This window comes from Bacillus rossius, chromosome 1, assembly GCF_032445375.1.
Source record: "Bacillus rossius redtenbacheri isolate Brsri chromosome 1, Brsri_v3, whole genome shotgun sequence".
NCBI classification, from domain to species: Eukaryota; Metazoa; Arthropoda; class Insecta; order Phasmatodea; family Bacillidae; genus Bacillus; species Bacillus rossius.
In genome coordinates this window covers 315,023,993-315,039,610 of record NC_086330.1, presented here as the reverse complement: position 1 = coordinate 315,039,610, position 15,618 = coordinate 315,023,993, and the positions used below count along the sequence as shown (strand labels likewise).

General features: G+C 38.5%; 1 protein-coding gene across 1 annotated transcript in view; it reads right to left on the bottom strand.

Annotated features, from left to right (window-relative positions):
- The window catches only part of LOC134527929 (uncharacterized), a 227,044-nt gene extending 216,463 nt beyond the window's left edge, over window positions 1-10,581 (bottom strand). The window contains exon 1 of the mRNA XM_063360972.1: window positions 9,389-10,581. Coding sequence (XP_063217042.1) covers window positions 9,389-9,679 — 291 coding nt within the window. The 5' untranslated portion in view covers window positions 9,680-10,581. The remainder of the gene's footprint in view (window positions 1-9,388) is intronic.
- Window positions 10,582-15,618: the final 5,037 nt, after the last annotated feature.

Sequence of the window (15,618 nt, the reverse complement as noted above, 5' to 3'; positions counted from 1 at the left end):
TAAAAACAAAATTCCTATGTTCGTTTCAGAAACGCGATGGAAATAGGAAAACATTATAATCGGAAAGTCTGTCGCAACCGTATCTTTTGACGCGTTCATCGCATCTGTCACGCTGTTTGTGTAACAACCGCAACAACCGTACCACGTAAAAACATATCTAATGAAATCGAAAAAAGTACCTCACACTGGTTTATCACACACATAAACCAGTGCAGAGATGACGTCAGCCTGGTCACACAGAGGGTGCCTGTAAATAGTGTAGGCTGAAGAGGTGAACGGACAGTGGAGTTTCCCATTTCCTAATGCGAGTCACGGTGAAGGTCACACGCGAAGTTAGGTCACATGCGAGGGAAACATTTCCTGGTATATGGTAAGCAGTGTTGTTAAAAGTACTCGGAAAAAGTAATTGGGCTGAATTACAATTACTGTGGTGATAATGTAACTAATTACAAGTAAAAATTACTTTACATAGAAGTAATTAGTAAAATTACAATTACAATTACTTTCCGCTACCATTTTAAAACTGACCTATGATTAAATGTTTTTACACTTTGTTACATTAATAAACATACATATTTGTTTTGTTAAAAAAAATGATTTCATGTAATGATTAAATTTATTATCTTTAATTAAATAATTAATATTTGAGGACAAACTTGCTTGAATAACATCAAAAGACTTCATACAAGCAGTGGAATTGACCTTACAAAACAATTGCATTTTAAAGTTCTCATCAGATAGATTCCCTCTCTCGATGGCAAAAACATCTTTACCAACACTAAAAAGACGCTCAACGGGAGCACTTGACGGCAGCGATGTGTTAAATTTTTAAAATGCAGATTTTACGATAGGTAGAGACCGGAAAATTTCGCGGATTCATTTCACGGATATGTTAGAATCCAAACAACTGTAGATTTATATTGCTTCTGTGATTGGCTTACAGTTTATCTGAAGGACTTTGAGCCAATGGAAAACCTTCAATCAAAAAAGTATCGAATCGCAAGCGTCCCAGCTGACGGGTGTTACGAGTCAATAGCCAATGAGCAAATGGCATTTGCCTGAGTGTGTAGGCGGTTGTGGAGTCTATCCTAGAGGTCATCAAAAGCGCGAATTTTTCCAGTCTCTAACGATAGGGTAATGTTGGAATCACTGCAAGTCACTATGGCTCTTCATTTTTTATCATAGATGATGTGCATACGATCGTAGCACTACAAGCGTAAAATTTCAAACTTTACTAATACAATTCTTGTTCTTAATTGTCTTCATTATACGTTCCGAGAATAAAAGTAACGGCAAGTAAATATAAAGTATCGATTACCTTAATGTATCGATTACAATTAATGTTATGTATTCCGATTACAAGTATGAATTACATTTTTTAATGTAATTCGTTACAAGTATAAATTACTTGAAAAGTAATCGTTACAAGTAATCCGATTACTTGTAATTCGTTACTTAACAACACTGATGGTAAGATAATAACAGTAGTTTGATAGACATCCAGTAGGTCAGCTCTAACAAGGTAGAGGCTTCAAACAAGCACATCAGCTAGTAAGCTGGTAGATTCCACTGACGCCTCGCTCTAAATTTCAGTAGACATTTTCAGGGTTGAGTGTATTGATATATATTTTATGTATTTTTAACATAATAAAGCAATGTAAATAGGGAAGCCACTATGCAAACAAACCATTGATACCTCTTTATACTTAAATACTCGTGCCCATGATTTGAAAAGCCATATTTAACTAAACAGATTTTTTATTAATAAAGTAATCTTCTGAGGAATACAACGTTTGCCATAGGTTAGGTTCAATTCGCGCGCGAAATCAAACTTCCATAAAATAGTTAAAAATAATTCTTGATGTTGCTTCAAACGTTGTGCTTAGTAGTGAGTAATAGTTGAGTCTGGGAAAAGTTTCAGGCTGGGACGACAGACAGAGAGGGGAGAAGGGGTGTCAATGTCAGGAGATAAGGGTCCGCCATCTTGGATTCCGGTGAACTTGACCTATGACTTAACCACAAATTTTGACCCAAATTAGGATACTTTGACTGAAATACGAAACCTTATGTTTAATTAGACACCCCGAAGACATTTATTTCTAAAAATTAAAAATAAACTGCATTGTTATAATATGTATATATATATATATATATACACAATTCATGAAGAATATTGACATTTAATGAAAATGGTTATACGTCACGGACTTTAAAGCCTCCAGTCAAAACCTACCAAGGTAATTTTAATAAAATATGTTAAAACTAATAAAAAATGGCATACAAATTATATAAAATTACTTAATATTAACACACTAAGGTTAAGACTGTGAAGATAATAGATTCAATTCCTGGTGGATATACTTTAAAAAATGTCAACACATCCGCCGTAAATAAAATTGTATTATCATTTGTATACGAAACTATCTGTCCATTTATGTCCATGTTACATAAATCATTTATATATGTATACTAAAACCAAATTGGCCAAAGAATACTGCCATGGCTCCTAATTTATTATTTACGTTTACTCTCTGAAAACCTACCCTTCAAATAACTTTTTAAACCAAATATTTACCAAACCTTTTATTCCTACTTAATCCATTTTATATAGAAGTATTTTATGTGAGACTGTATCAAAAGCCCTTGCAAAATCCAACAATACATCAATACATTTTTATGTGTAAACATCTTAGCTCTCTGTATACGGCATTTGGTAGGAATAACTTCGTGAATGGAATGGAAGTCGAATTAAAGGTAATACGTAACAACACTGCCAAATTCGCCAAGATGGTGGACCCCAGTGTAGCAACATTAACCCGTATATAGTCACTTTCGTAAACAACAGAGAACATACCAGACATATTGGTGTGCCAAATATGACATTATGATAGTGGAACTACCCTGGAATATATTTGGTAAACTAAAATAGTCTTAGTAAAAAGTAACTACCAGTTTTAAAATACGTAAAAAAACTGGCATTTCAATCATTACAATACACATATATATTCTCCTCACTCAGTCACACTTTCTCGATCCCAAAGTTCCAGGTCGCGCCACTCTCGAGGGGGTCTCTTGCCCTCTTCGCCGATGTCGCACTTCCCTTCACTCGCGGAACTCTCCGAACTCTCGGAACTCGCTCGGAACTCCCGCGGAAGCCGGCGTCGCTGCTTATGTACTTGTGGCGCCCTTCTCTAACCGACGAGTCGCGTCATCCCGAGTCGACCCGGCGTCCGAAAAGTCCAGAAATGCAGTGTTTATTCATGCCACTACGCGCGGCGGCCCGCGGGATTCCCAAGGCCGCTCAAAGATAAATAACAGCGCCGAGGAATGAGGGGGCGGAGAAGGGGGAGGGGTGGTGAGTTCGGGCCGCGCTAATGCGTGCATGACGTCAGTGGCCCCGGGCTAGACTACCGTTGGAGGGGCCCGCTCAGTATGTGGCACGCTTCCCAGTTAGTAACAATATTATGAAATGCTAATGTTGAATCAGCTCATTGAGGTGAAGGTTTGTTTGTAGGAAGTATTTACAGACTGATTTCTGTCATTTAAGGAAAAAAACAAATATACAATAATGTACTTAGTATTATGTTTTTAAATATTTCAGGTAAAACATTTAGTAATGCCGTAGAAGTATAAAACTTCTAACGTGTGCGGGAACTTTACAGTATTTACTTATTAATGAATTTTAACAATATTGACAGAATTTTAATAAAATGCCTTGTCAAATATCAGGTAAAAGTCGGGGCTTAGGATATTTTGCAAGTCTTTTTAAAATTTATTTTAAACCTTTATAATATATATATTTTTTAATTTCTGTCTTTTTTTGTGCTGCTATCTTTGCATGTTGGTGGAAGGAAAAGTTTACAATTCATGCAGCCAATTATATCGGCGGGCACAGAAAGTATGTGTGTGATTCGCATCCAGAAATGTTGGTATTTGTAAAGCGAATATTTTATTTATCAGTATATTAATACGCTCGGCATTATTTTAAAGAATTATACTTTAAATCTCATGTTCTAGTTTTGTATTATAAGAACAATATGAACAATACGAGAACACATGGATTTGCTCATTACCTAGGTTTACACATCACTGGCGAGTACTGAAATACTCGCTCACATTTTTCAAATCTTATTCTATGGCTTTTTGCACAAGGTTAGTTGCTTTGCTTTAAGCATCACTTGTACTTAAACTTATACTTAACCCATACTGATTTACAGACAATATTTTTTGTTATCTAAAAATGACATGAATTGCTTTAATTGTTTTTTTCTAAAATTTTTGAGATGTTTCTTAATATCGATATTGGTATAAAATTTGATTATGCTGAATAACACCATAATGCAAGGGTATAACAATAGATTTTTTAGCAGCTTAGGAAATCTCCCAAAACTTAAGCTTTAATTTGCTGTATGACCTATAGGTTTGCACAATTAATATTTTTTTTTCTTCTAGTATGCTTACACTAATCTTAACAGGACTAATGCAAGGGAGTTTTTCATTTAATAAATAATAGCATGTATAGCAGATTTAGTATAGGAGCTAAACAAGTAAAGACTATTGACAAGTTTGATCCTAACTGAATAATTTGTGAACTTATAGTATTAGACTTATTTTTAAGATTCCTGAATCATTTCTAAAATTTTAAAAATAATTTTCTAGTGTGTTTGCAGCTTCTTCAAGATTTTACGTGACATTAATTATACTTATTATCGTTTTAAAGTGTTTTTAATATCAGCCTTTTCATTTTCTGAGCCATTTACTTCTTTATTATGTTTCATATATTATATTTTTTTTAATTTTTTTTTGCTTCAGAAATTTTTGTTGTACAGTAATTGTCTTTAGTTAATCGTACAAAAGACGTAAGCATGTTTATGTAGTTAAAATATGCACGTCTGAGCTGCGTATTAAATAGTTGCTTATTTAATTTTGCTTAAATTAGTATCTTGTTTCAAACTATTTAACCAGCCAGATTGTAACACAGGGTTTTAACATTTTCTATGTTATAAGTTTACTTACTGTAAGCGAGCTAGCTTTTAATGTGTAATTTTCTAGTAAACTGATAACATTATTTATTGCTCTATCAACATTTAGTTCTGTTATTACTAAAATTTCAAGGTTCGGTTTCAAGAAAATAGGATGAACGTTTTCTATCAAAATTTGTACGTATCGTGCTTGCTTTTTAACTGGAAAATTTCCTGTTTAATTGAGTGAATTACTGTCAAATTTAAAAAAAAGGAAATAAAATTAAAATAATTAAATAATATAAACATTTAGATCTGTCGCGCGAGCGGGGCAACCGGCTCGTATGAGTGCCAGCACCATCCTTCCACGTCGACCTTGCCTCAGGCGGGAAACTACATGTCAATTCTCATTTTCACCAGGCGACTGAACCCACCACCTAACCAAGGCATATATTACTTCCACCAATGTGAGGTCGAGGCAGCGACTTGGATCCTCTAGTCAATTACTAGTGGGTGCTAGTGTCAGCCGCCATCTTATTTTACCTGTGATAAGCTAGAATAAATAACCAGAATGTCAGGCGTCTGTCATCTTGTCGGCTATGTTGGCGGCTATATTGAAAATCCTTCAAAGTTTCTCAAAGAATCGATAACAAATTAAATGCATATGACCGTGTTGATTTTAACGACCGTGGTCCTTGGTTTAATACCTGGTAAGTACAAAAAACACGGCTTTAAAAATAGTTTAATGCATTCTTCCTGATCCGTTTTAGGAACATAAAAATCACCCTCACTATGGACAAGCACTCAAATACAAGGAAACAGTCCAACTGGGTAAATACGTCTCGCACTGTCGTTGCAAGCACATAGGACGAGAGTCTAAACCAGGAAGCGACTGTGCAGAGTTAGCTGACTTGCTTTACGAATATTAAAAGATGTATTATAAACATAGGTATATTGTTATGACTGTAAAAAAAATCTTTGCATTAAGAAATACATTTTTTTCCCCACTCTGTCTGCTAGTTGAAATTCACTCTCTGAGTAATCATGTGGACACATATACACGAAAGAAAATACAACTGTCTGAAAAAAAACAGAGACCAGTACAGTTAACAAGACAAACTTAACTACAATCTCTCCTGGCTGTGCTACCTCCTGGTTAGCTCCCTCGTGGTTACCTGTTCGCTCTAAACAACACTTTTATAGTAATAAATATTTCTAAAAAGTGAGTACAGAAGTGACGTGTGCATTACCCATCTGTAAAAATTCTGGAAATAAAGTTCTCGTGACTATTGTGCAGTTAGTGTAACAACCATTTCCCCATGCTCAACAGCTAGAAAAAAAAATCAGAATCACAAAAAGCATTATATGAATACCAAACTTTCAACAAATGATAAAATGCAAAGTTTTTTTTTTCAATGAGAAATTAATAGGTATTGACCAAAAACCAAATTTTATGAATGAATTAGGGGGTAAGGGCCCCTCCTGCACGGGCAGAGACAGTGTGCAAAGCTTCAGAAACCCTCGCGATATGAAAACTGCTCAAGATATCCGAATGCTCTGTTTACGAAAAGCTATTTAAGAATACACTGAGAGCATTCAAGTAATTGTTTCCGTATTTAGATATTAAACTGTATTTTAAAGATAATGAAAAAGGTTAAACTGTGTTGTTTTAAAGAATAATTTCTGGACATGAAAAAACCTGTACAGATTCTTGAAAGCACTCGAGGGACCTGCATTTTCTTTCATCTTCATTTCTGCGCCATCTAATGTTACGGTTTCCACTGAAATCTCACAGTTGTCCCACGCGCGCCAGTTCAGAGACGATACCGCGCTAGAAACACCAGCGAACGTCGCACATACCGCCTCCCTAACACAAATAAACCCTGTACTAGGCGGGTCCCATAACATCTCGTTCACATTCAGGGCATTAGAGAAAATGAGAGTTGATGAAAATGAGAAATGAGAATTTTTGGTATGCATGAGTAGGGGAAAAGACAGTAAGCCGAGAAAACCTACAAGGAATCGAACCCAGATCGTCTTAGTAGGAGGCAAATGATCTGACCACTGACCCACCGTGGTCTCTAAAATAAAGATATTTACATGAAAATGCCAAGTTTTGGCATGGGTTCGAGTCTAAAGTCGGAGTTACAACATTGTCCGTTGCTTCCGTTCGACGTCCGTCCGTCCGTGATTCTTTCGTCCGTCTACGCCACGCAACTGTCCGAGCGATTTAAAACATTACTTCAATGTCCGCCAATATATTTTCGCATAAAAGTGCTGCCAACAATCCACCTCTCCCTCTCAGAGATTTATCTTGGTGTTGCTTGATATTTCTGCCGTGTTCCTTTACGTTTTGAATTTGAAAATCCTTGACAAAATACATCGTCATGTTTGAATTACTTGGACAGGAGTTAAAACAGCAATTATGTTATAACGCAAAACATCTCAACGAAAAATTAAAAACTCCACGGGCCTGAATTCATGTGACAGTTGTCTGGCGATAGTCCAGCTGTCCGTCAAAAGTACGAGTTTTGACGGAGGTACGGATGAAATTTTTCGCGCTCTCTGATTGGCTGCAGGTCACGTGCTCGACGGACGAATGACGGACTATTGCTTTACAACCATAATGAAACCATGTTTCATAACAGGACGATGCGATACGATGCGAAAAGCGTCGAAAAAAAAAATTGCGTGAATAGTTGACGTTAGTGAACAAAAGTACGTAATTTAACTGTTTGAAGATGCACTGGCTGCATTTAGAATTTACTGAATGCAGTCTCATAAGCTTGGTAAGCCGCAGTGTCTTATTTTTTTTTGCAGAATTTTAAGGTTTTCAGAAGGGAATACATGGCAGCACGGTATTTCTCACCGGCCGTCAGTGAACTTTCATTCCACTACTATGGCACCAGAGAACATTCGCAGTCCACTGTCGGATTCGGCCGTACCACACCGCATCGCATCGCATCCCATTGCATAAATCTGGAACCAAAAATGTGCGACGTACGCGACGCGAGAAACGCGATGCGATTGCAAAACATTGTGTTTATGTGAACATTATATTTTTCACAGACAAGTATTGTTATACAATTTTACTTGCAATATAACACGCACCTAAACATACAAAGGCCATCATATTAGCTATTTTATTCACCCGTTTTGAGAGATATATATATTAGTTCAAAGTAAACATTCGTTTTGGAAAAAACGCTTTCGAGTGAACATATTTCAAAGATTTTACAGGTAAAATTTAGTAAAGAAAACTTTTTGAAACACGCGAAAAGTAACAGACCAGTACACCAGTGTAACCATCTTTCAGAAACAAATTTCTGACGCTCATTTGTAGTAATATCACGCCTGCAACGGATAGAGGTAGTCAATGTTTTCTAAACAGAAAGTCAACCGCTCACGCGAATCATGTAGTGCCGACTTCACAGATATGTATCGAACGTAATTGGTCGCGCTACTGTGATTCCAGGACCTTTTTTAATATGGCCTAACTTACACAACAATTTAAACAAAGCACAAAGCTAACTTTATCCTTTATCAATATTCCCCCTTGAAACTTAATCCAAGTTAGACTTAAAATTAGATGTCGTGGGCGGCATTCAGCCACCTGGTGCTCTCGGCTGGGCCTCAGGGAAAATCGATGCCTAGGGGCATGTATTTTTTGCGAAACAATATGTTCGCCCCATGGACTGCAATTAGACACGCACGTGCTAGCTATTGTTCCCTTGTAACTGGCGGCAAGAGAAGCCTTTGCCCTATTTGACCGGGCCATTCAGGACGCATTAGCTTCCGCAATGGATGGCTATGACGAGTGTGCTGACAGTTGAAGTGTGCCTAAAATAAACACAGCCAACCAATGAACACAGACAAAGCCACAAGGTTTTACGCATAGCTGTTCTGGAAATTTTTTCACGAAAAGTGGATGGCCTTACCGATGCCCTGTTCTGGCATTCGGCCCTTGGGTCCGACATGACACGATGGCACAGCCCAGTAGCAGTCAGTAATAGTGCACGGGGTTGCCCTTTTAAGGGTCTCGCGCCTTCAGGGGTGTATTTTTGTTAGTGAAACTATTCACACACACATGCAATGGTGAAATGGAGTGAGACGCTCGCTGGTACATCTAGCGCGGTATCACCGTGCATTGGACAACTATGATATCTGAGCGGTAACCGTATAATTATATGGTGGACAAATGAAGATAAAGATATCGATGCAAGTCCCTTGAGTGCTTTCAAGAATCTGGACAGGATGTTTCTGGCCTAAAATTTACTCAGAAAACAAGCGTTTTAGTCATGTTCATTCTTCTGAAAACACAGTTTATAAATGAACTCGAGATAACGGAAGCCCTCGGAGCACCCTGGTAGCGGGAGAAGCTCCGCACGCCGCGAGCCCGGGAGGAGCGCTGGCGAGCCGCCACTGACCTCGGGCTGCAGGTGCACGAAGGTGGTGAAGATGAGCACTCCGCCGCCGAAGCACAGCAGCAGCGACAGCACGAGCTTGCGGCACGACGCGCCGTCGTCCCGCAGCCGCAGGGACGTGGACAGCTTGAGCGGCAGCACGCCCAGCGCGAAGGACGCCAGCCCCAGCGCCACCATGGCCGCCGTCTTGGCGAGCACCAGGTCGCGCGACCAGCCCTCCGGGGAGGAGCCGTCCGCGCCCACGTGCACGGCGCTGATGCTGTCCTCCGTCGCGTTCAGCATCTCCGGCGTCATGGCCTCGCCTCGCCCTCTTCGCCTGTCCCTCAACGCTACGTCTTCACTGCTTCACGCCGTCACTCCTCTGGAGGGACCAGGCCAGAAACCTCTTATCTTCACCTGCAGCTGCACCTCTTGGTCCTCACGCCTGTAGAGGCGAACCTCTTCTTATCCTGGGTCGCTATACCCGCAGATCTTCACTTCTGCATGAGGTAACAGCCCGAAGATCTATTCGTTTCACCCGTCACACGCAGGGTCTTCGAACGAGCTTCTGAGCCGGCGAGTTGGGGGCCTGTTCCACTCCGCACACCTCGGCGGGAAGAACAAAAAAGAGGTCAACGATGAAAAACTACCTCGCGCGCACGCATTTCCGATCGAAAGGCACGCGGCTGTTCCCCCGCTGGTCGAGAACTGCACTGCGTCGTCCCGGGGCGAAGAACTGCGATCACCGACGCCGCGTCCGCGCGTCGGTCTTTATCCCCGTGAGCGTCGACCTCGGCGCGATACGAAACAAAACTGAGAAAACAACAGCGCACGTTTTGTTTTCGTTGGATTCTTCGCGGTTCCGGTCGACAAGCGCTGTCCTTGAGCGGCCCATTCGCCGATCGCCAGCAAGCGAAGGCGGTTAGCGGTAAGGTGGGGGAACTTCGGTATTCGGCGTCCCTGGAAGTGGAGCAGACTCCTCCGGGGAGAGACCGCTTGCGATGGAGGTTAGAGCGGCAGGAGAGAGGCCGGTGGACAGCGTGCCAGTTTTTCCCCCCGCGGCCTACCCGGACGAGCTGGAAGACGGGTAGGGTTCGCGACGTGGCTGCCCTGGCCGCGATGTCATGGCAAACGCGCGCGAAGGCGTGTGATCGAGCGCGTGGAACAGCCGGCGTCTCCCCGCGCGCAAGCCTAGACGCTGCCGGTCCGAGCGCTGGCTGGTGACTGACTGGCGCGACCCGCGGAGAGAGAGAGCGGACCAAACCTACCTCACGGGAGGAAAGTGTGGTCACGCGCATGCGCGCTGGGACTTCCCCCCTCCCCCTACACAACCTTCTGCCAGGGGAAGAACGAGAGGCCGCAGTGACGTCACACCATTGGCGTTACCCTAGCCGCGCCGAGCGAGGGTAAAACCCACCCCACACGATGCCGAATTTCTGCTATACCTTCTGTTATACTCATGAGTATAAAAGTGGTCATAAATGTTTTCATAGCAGAAGAGAAAGGATTCGTTAATCCATACACATGATACCTAGAATGCTAACAGAATATCAGCAATAGCAGTTGCCAACCAAAGCAAGCATATCAGGGCAGGATACACATGTTGCTGAACATTTAAACAAATACTGAAAATATATGAAAATTGCAGATGCTTATTTTTTTAAAATAGTATGTAACTTGGTGAATGATTTTTGATATTTTATCTCCTATACTTCACTTGTAAAAAATATAACATGGTTGGTATAGTATTTAAAAACAAATACTGAGCATTTGAGAAATTAATGAGATTGAATTTTCCTTAATAGGTTTCTTTCAAAATCTAGTAATATAAAAATTAAAAGATACAATAGTGTTTGGGTTTTACTTTAATGTTGTTTGTTTATGGTATATTTATAGTAATATTATATTTATCAGACATCTCATATATCTAATTCACAAGTATTAATTGTGCTTATTTCATTTTAATAGTTAAAAATACTACCAATTCGCTAATTTTATATGTTATTGATTACTTTGTAAATTGTAACCAACAATTATTGTTATCAAGTAAGACAAACAAACACGCACAGTTTAAAATAGTAGTAGTTACCATAGTAAAGTATATCTAAAGTGAAGGAAAACTATCTTTTTTCATTTAGGCTAACAGGTGTGGTGTTTCTATGAAAGGTTTGTTTAATCATTTATAATTTACGGAATGAGCTGTGTATTTAGTAATATTTTAGAAATTAGATAGTCAAATAATCCAGTAATCTCTTTTTTAAAAAAGTAAAATGTTTTCCAGTGACCAAGTTTGAACCACATCAAATAATCTGCCTAGAGTATCATAATCGTGCGCTCAGCCACTGTTCTAACAAAACAATTACAGCCTTAGAAGGAGACTTTGTGATATTCTCATTCTAATACAATTTTTTTTAAATGTATTTTTTAACTTTTGATTGCTTATTTCTATGACTAATTTAGTTGACCAAATATATTACAAGATAGTTTCACTATCATAAAGTTTCATTTGTCACCCCAATACGTTTGGGATGTCCCCTTATGTTTACGAAAATACTATATACGGGTTTGTATTGCTACATGTGGGTCCGCCATAGTAGTTTTAATTGGCCGGATAGAACCCAGGCTTCAGGCTGTAGATTGTGTATTGTCAACGCCATTTTGGATTGTGATGTCAAAGTGGCCATCCTCAGAATCCCTCAAAATCCCTCAAAAATTACTTAAATGACTCAAAATTCCTATAAATTTCCCTATTTCGAGGAAATAATTCCCGTTTTTAAGGAAAAATTCTCGTTTTATTCCTCAAAAATTCAACATTACTGATTTAAAAAAAAAAATCAAAAGACTTTTGTCTTAGAAAGAACCAAAATTCCTATAAAAAAAACTGTTTAAGAGTCATAAGAGCAAGTCACCTTAAGCCGCCGAGGTCACGACCTTTAAATTGACAATAAACATGAAATCTTTAATATTTGACCCAAAAATTCCAAAAAAATAAATTTAAAAAAACCTTTAAATGTTTAGTTACTTAATCGATTTGGGTATTCGTTCGATTCCCGACGAGAGTAAACAGGTAATTTATCTATAAAAGATTAAAAATTCTTTATCAAAATTTAAATATAAAAAATAAAAATAGCTTACGTCACACCCGCCATATTTGATTATGGAAACATTGCACTTTTCGTTACGTACGCCATCTGGAAAATCTCAATTTTATATGCTAGATAAACCGGGGGAAATTTTAAAAATTTATAAAAAACAATTAATAAAATTTTAATAAAAATTCCGCCAACTTGAATCAAGACATCACCGTTGTACATTTAATACGGTCGTCATCCAGGATACTATAAACGTTGCACTTTTCGTTACGCCCGCCATATTGGTTGTGTATGACGTCATCGTTGCACGTTTCGTTACTGCCGCCATCATGGATTATAGAATGTTGCAATTTTCTTACGGTAGCCATTATGAAAATTATTTTTCTTATGCTGGAAAATCGGGCAAAAATTAATAAAAGTTAAATAATGAATATTTAATATAAAAATAATTCCGGCATATTGGATTATGATGTCACGTTCTCCATTTCGGAAATGCGTAATTATTTAACGAGAAAATCGGGAGGGAAATTTAATTAAAAACAATAACTATAAAATTAAAATTAAAAAACGCACTTAAACATCATGGAGCTCTGAGTCCTCGGTTCGAACCCGGCGAGGGCAAAATAAAAAAAAAATGGGTGCGTGTACTTAGTTACGCTCGTGAGAAGTTATGCTTCTTTGGCATCATTAAAAAATAGTTTTTAATTGCATGCAAAAATAGTGCGTGGAGTCCCTCCGCGCGGAAGAAGTGAAACTTCGTAATGTGGAAATGAAAATAGGAAGGGGTAGAAATTGATTTTTAGTGAGATCATATTGTATCAAATCAAACTAAAACAAATAAAGGAAATAAATTTGTAACGATTCATAGATTGATTTTCAGAGAGAGAGAGAGAGAGAGAGAGAGAGAGAGAGAGAGAGACCTATTGAATGTCTATAAAACTAACTTTTTTATGAGAGCAGATAATCATGAAATAAATCATGAAATCATTCAACGATAAAAGCTGTTTATTTAATTAAGCGGACGGGTTCGCCCCAAGGAGAAAATTGACGCGGTGAGACCTCGTGGACATAGAGAATTGACACACACTCACTATTTATGTGTCTATGAAACATGATTTTTTTCTGCAATTTAAATTGTAATATACAAAAAAGGTATTGAAAATTGAAACAAATATGGCGACATTACAAACTGTCAGGATCTTTATTTTTTTCTTACTTTCTATTTAGTTCCTTACAATAGCATTCACTCTCGCTCGCTCTCTCTCTTTCTATTCCCCCTCCCCAGGAGCGTTAAATGTTTAAAGCAACCTTGTTGGAAGTCGCATTAGAAGTAAACTTAAAAAAAAAAAGACTGATCCTTCCTCCAAGAAAGCCACCGACAGACTGACCTCCCACCACTTATACAAAGGTACATATATCGTCAGCTAGTATGATGTCACGTCCGCCATTTTTTTTCTCGTCTGCTGGAGGCCACCATATGGTTTCCGTCTGCTAGAGTGCGGTACCACCATGTTAGTTTTATTTTTACCCACTAGAGTGCAGTAATCATTTATTGCTGTGATGTCTACAATTTTTACATTTGGGCTTCATCTTGGAAATTCGTAATTATTGAGCTAGAAATTCAGAAATATTCCAATATGCATAAAAAAAAAGCACTCAGTTATATACTGATTGATTCGATCGATTCCTGTCCTTTGTTCTATACTTGACCAACACAAATTTTAATCATATGGAATAAAAATATTAATTTACTGAATATAGTTAAAAGTCCTAAAAGCAGCTTAAATTCCTGTACTACCAGTCTCTAGTAAGCCGATGATGACATATTGACCGCCCTTTTTGATATTCGTAATAATTAACCTAAAAATTCGGGAAAATTCCAAACATTACCAAAAAATCACTTATTAATTACCAATTGAATGGAAGGATTCGTATCCTTGCTTTGATCCTTGGTCAATGCAAATAAACTTTATTGAATTTAAAAAATACCAAAAAAGTGATAGGTTCGAGAAATGAAACAACAAAATAAAAAAAAAATATTACATAAATTCTACACCATGTACTACAGGAACAACTGCTAAAGTTAGCAATCTAATAAACATTTAGTTATAATAAAAATTTAGTTCTACATTGGCTTGAACTCACTAATTCTCAGCTCCAAACGGTTTATCGAAGACAGAGACCAGCCAGATCCTTTTCCCACATAGTCCTTTTCTTCCTGGCAGAGTTTCTGGATACTGTGTATAACAGACTGCTTCACATCATCGGAATTGTAAATGGCAGTATTCACTGTCCTGAATGTGCACTTCTTCACTTGGTCGTCGAACGGATAGGGTTTACTTCTTCTTTCGAGGATATATGCATGATGTTGTATATTATTGTATTGTATAAGTAGTTAACATGATGGCTGTTGTGTGTTTTAGTGCGTATTATATTGCAAGTAAAACTTATAACGTATAATTGTGGGTGAAAAATATGATGTTCACCTAAACACGGTGTGAATATGATTTGTATATAATCATTAACATTAACCTGAAGTTTCAAAAAATGTAATTTTATATAATGTTAAGTTAATTATATTTTAGCAGTGTATTTTTAAATTATTTTAATGACATTTAAAATTTAAATTTTGTTGCTTGAAACCTTGGTTTGATGTTGACTAAGTTGTACGTTTGGAAGAACAAGAGTTTCTTGGTTGATCACTGACTAACGGCACATGGGTGTAGATGCCGTGTAATAAGGGGGGGGGGGGGGGGGGAGAATGTTGCCAAGGGCCCCTCCCATACCTGGAATTAAGAAGATCTTCACTTAGGAGGCCCGCTTGCGTTTGGAACAGTGTGACTGTGAAACGGGTTTGATGTCAGCAAAACTATGTCTTATAAAAAAATTTACGTACATTTAAAAGTTGGCTGCTTATTGCATGCATGTAAGCCAAAATATGGGAGGTATAAACATACAAGCACCGTATTCAGAGATGACGTGTCAGTTAACCCCAAGTGCAATACTCTCGGGCAGCGGCCATACCACCCCCTCCCCCCCCCCCCCCCCCCCACACACACACCCTCCTTTGCCAATTACTTTGGCCTCCTTTCGAATACTACATATTTGCGCCCTTGTAATGGAACATATTCAGGGGGTGGATGACGGTGATTGTTGTGACGA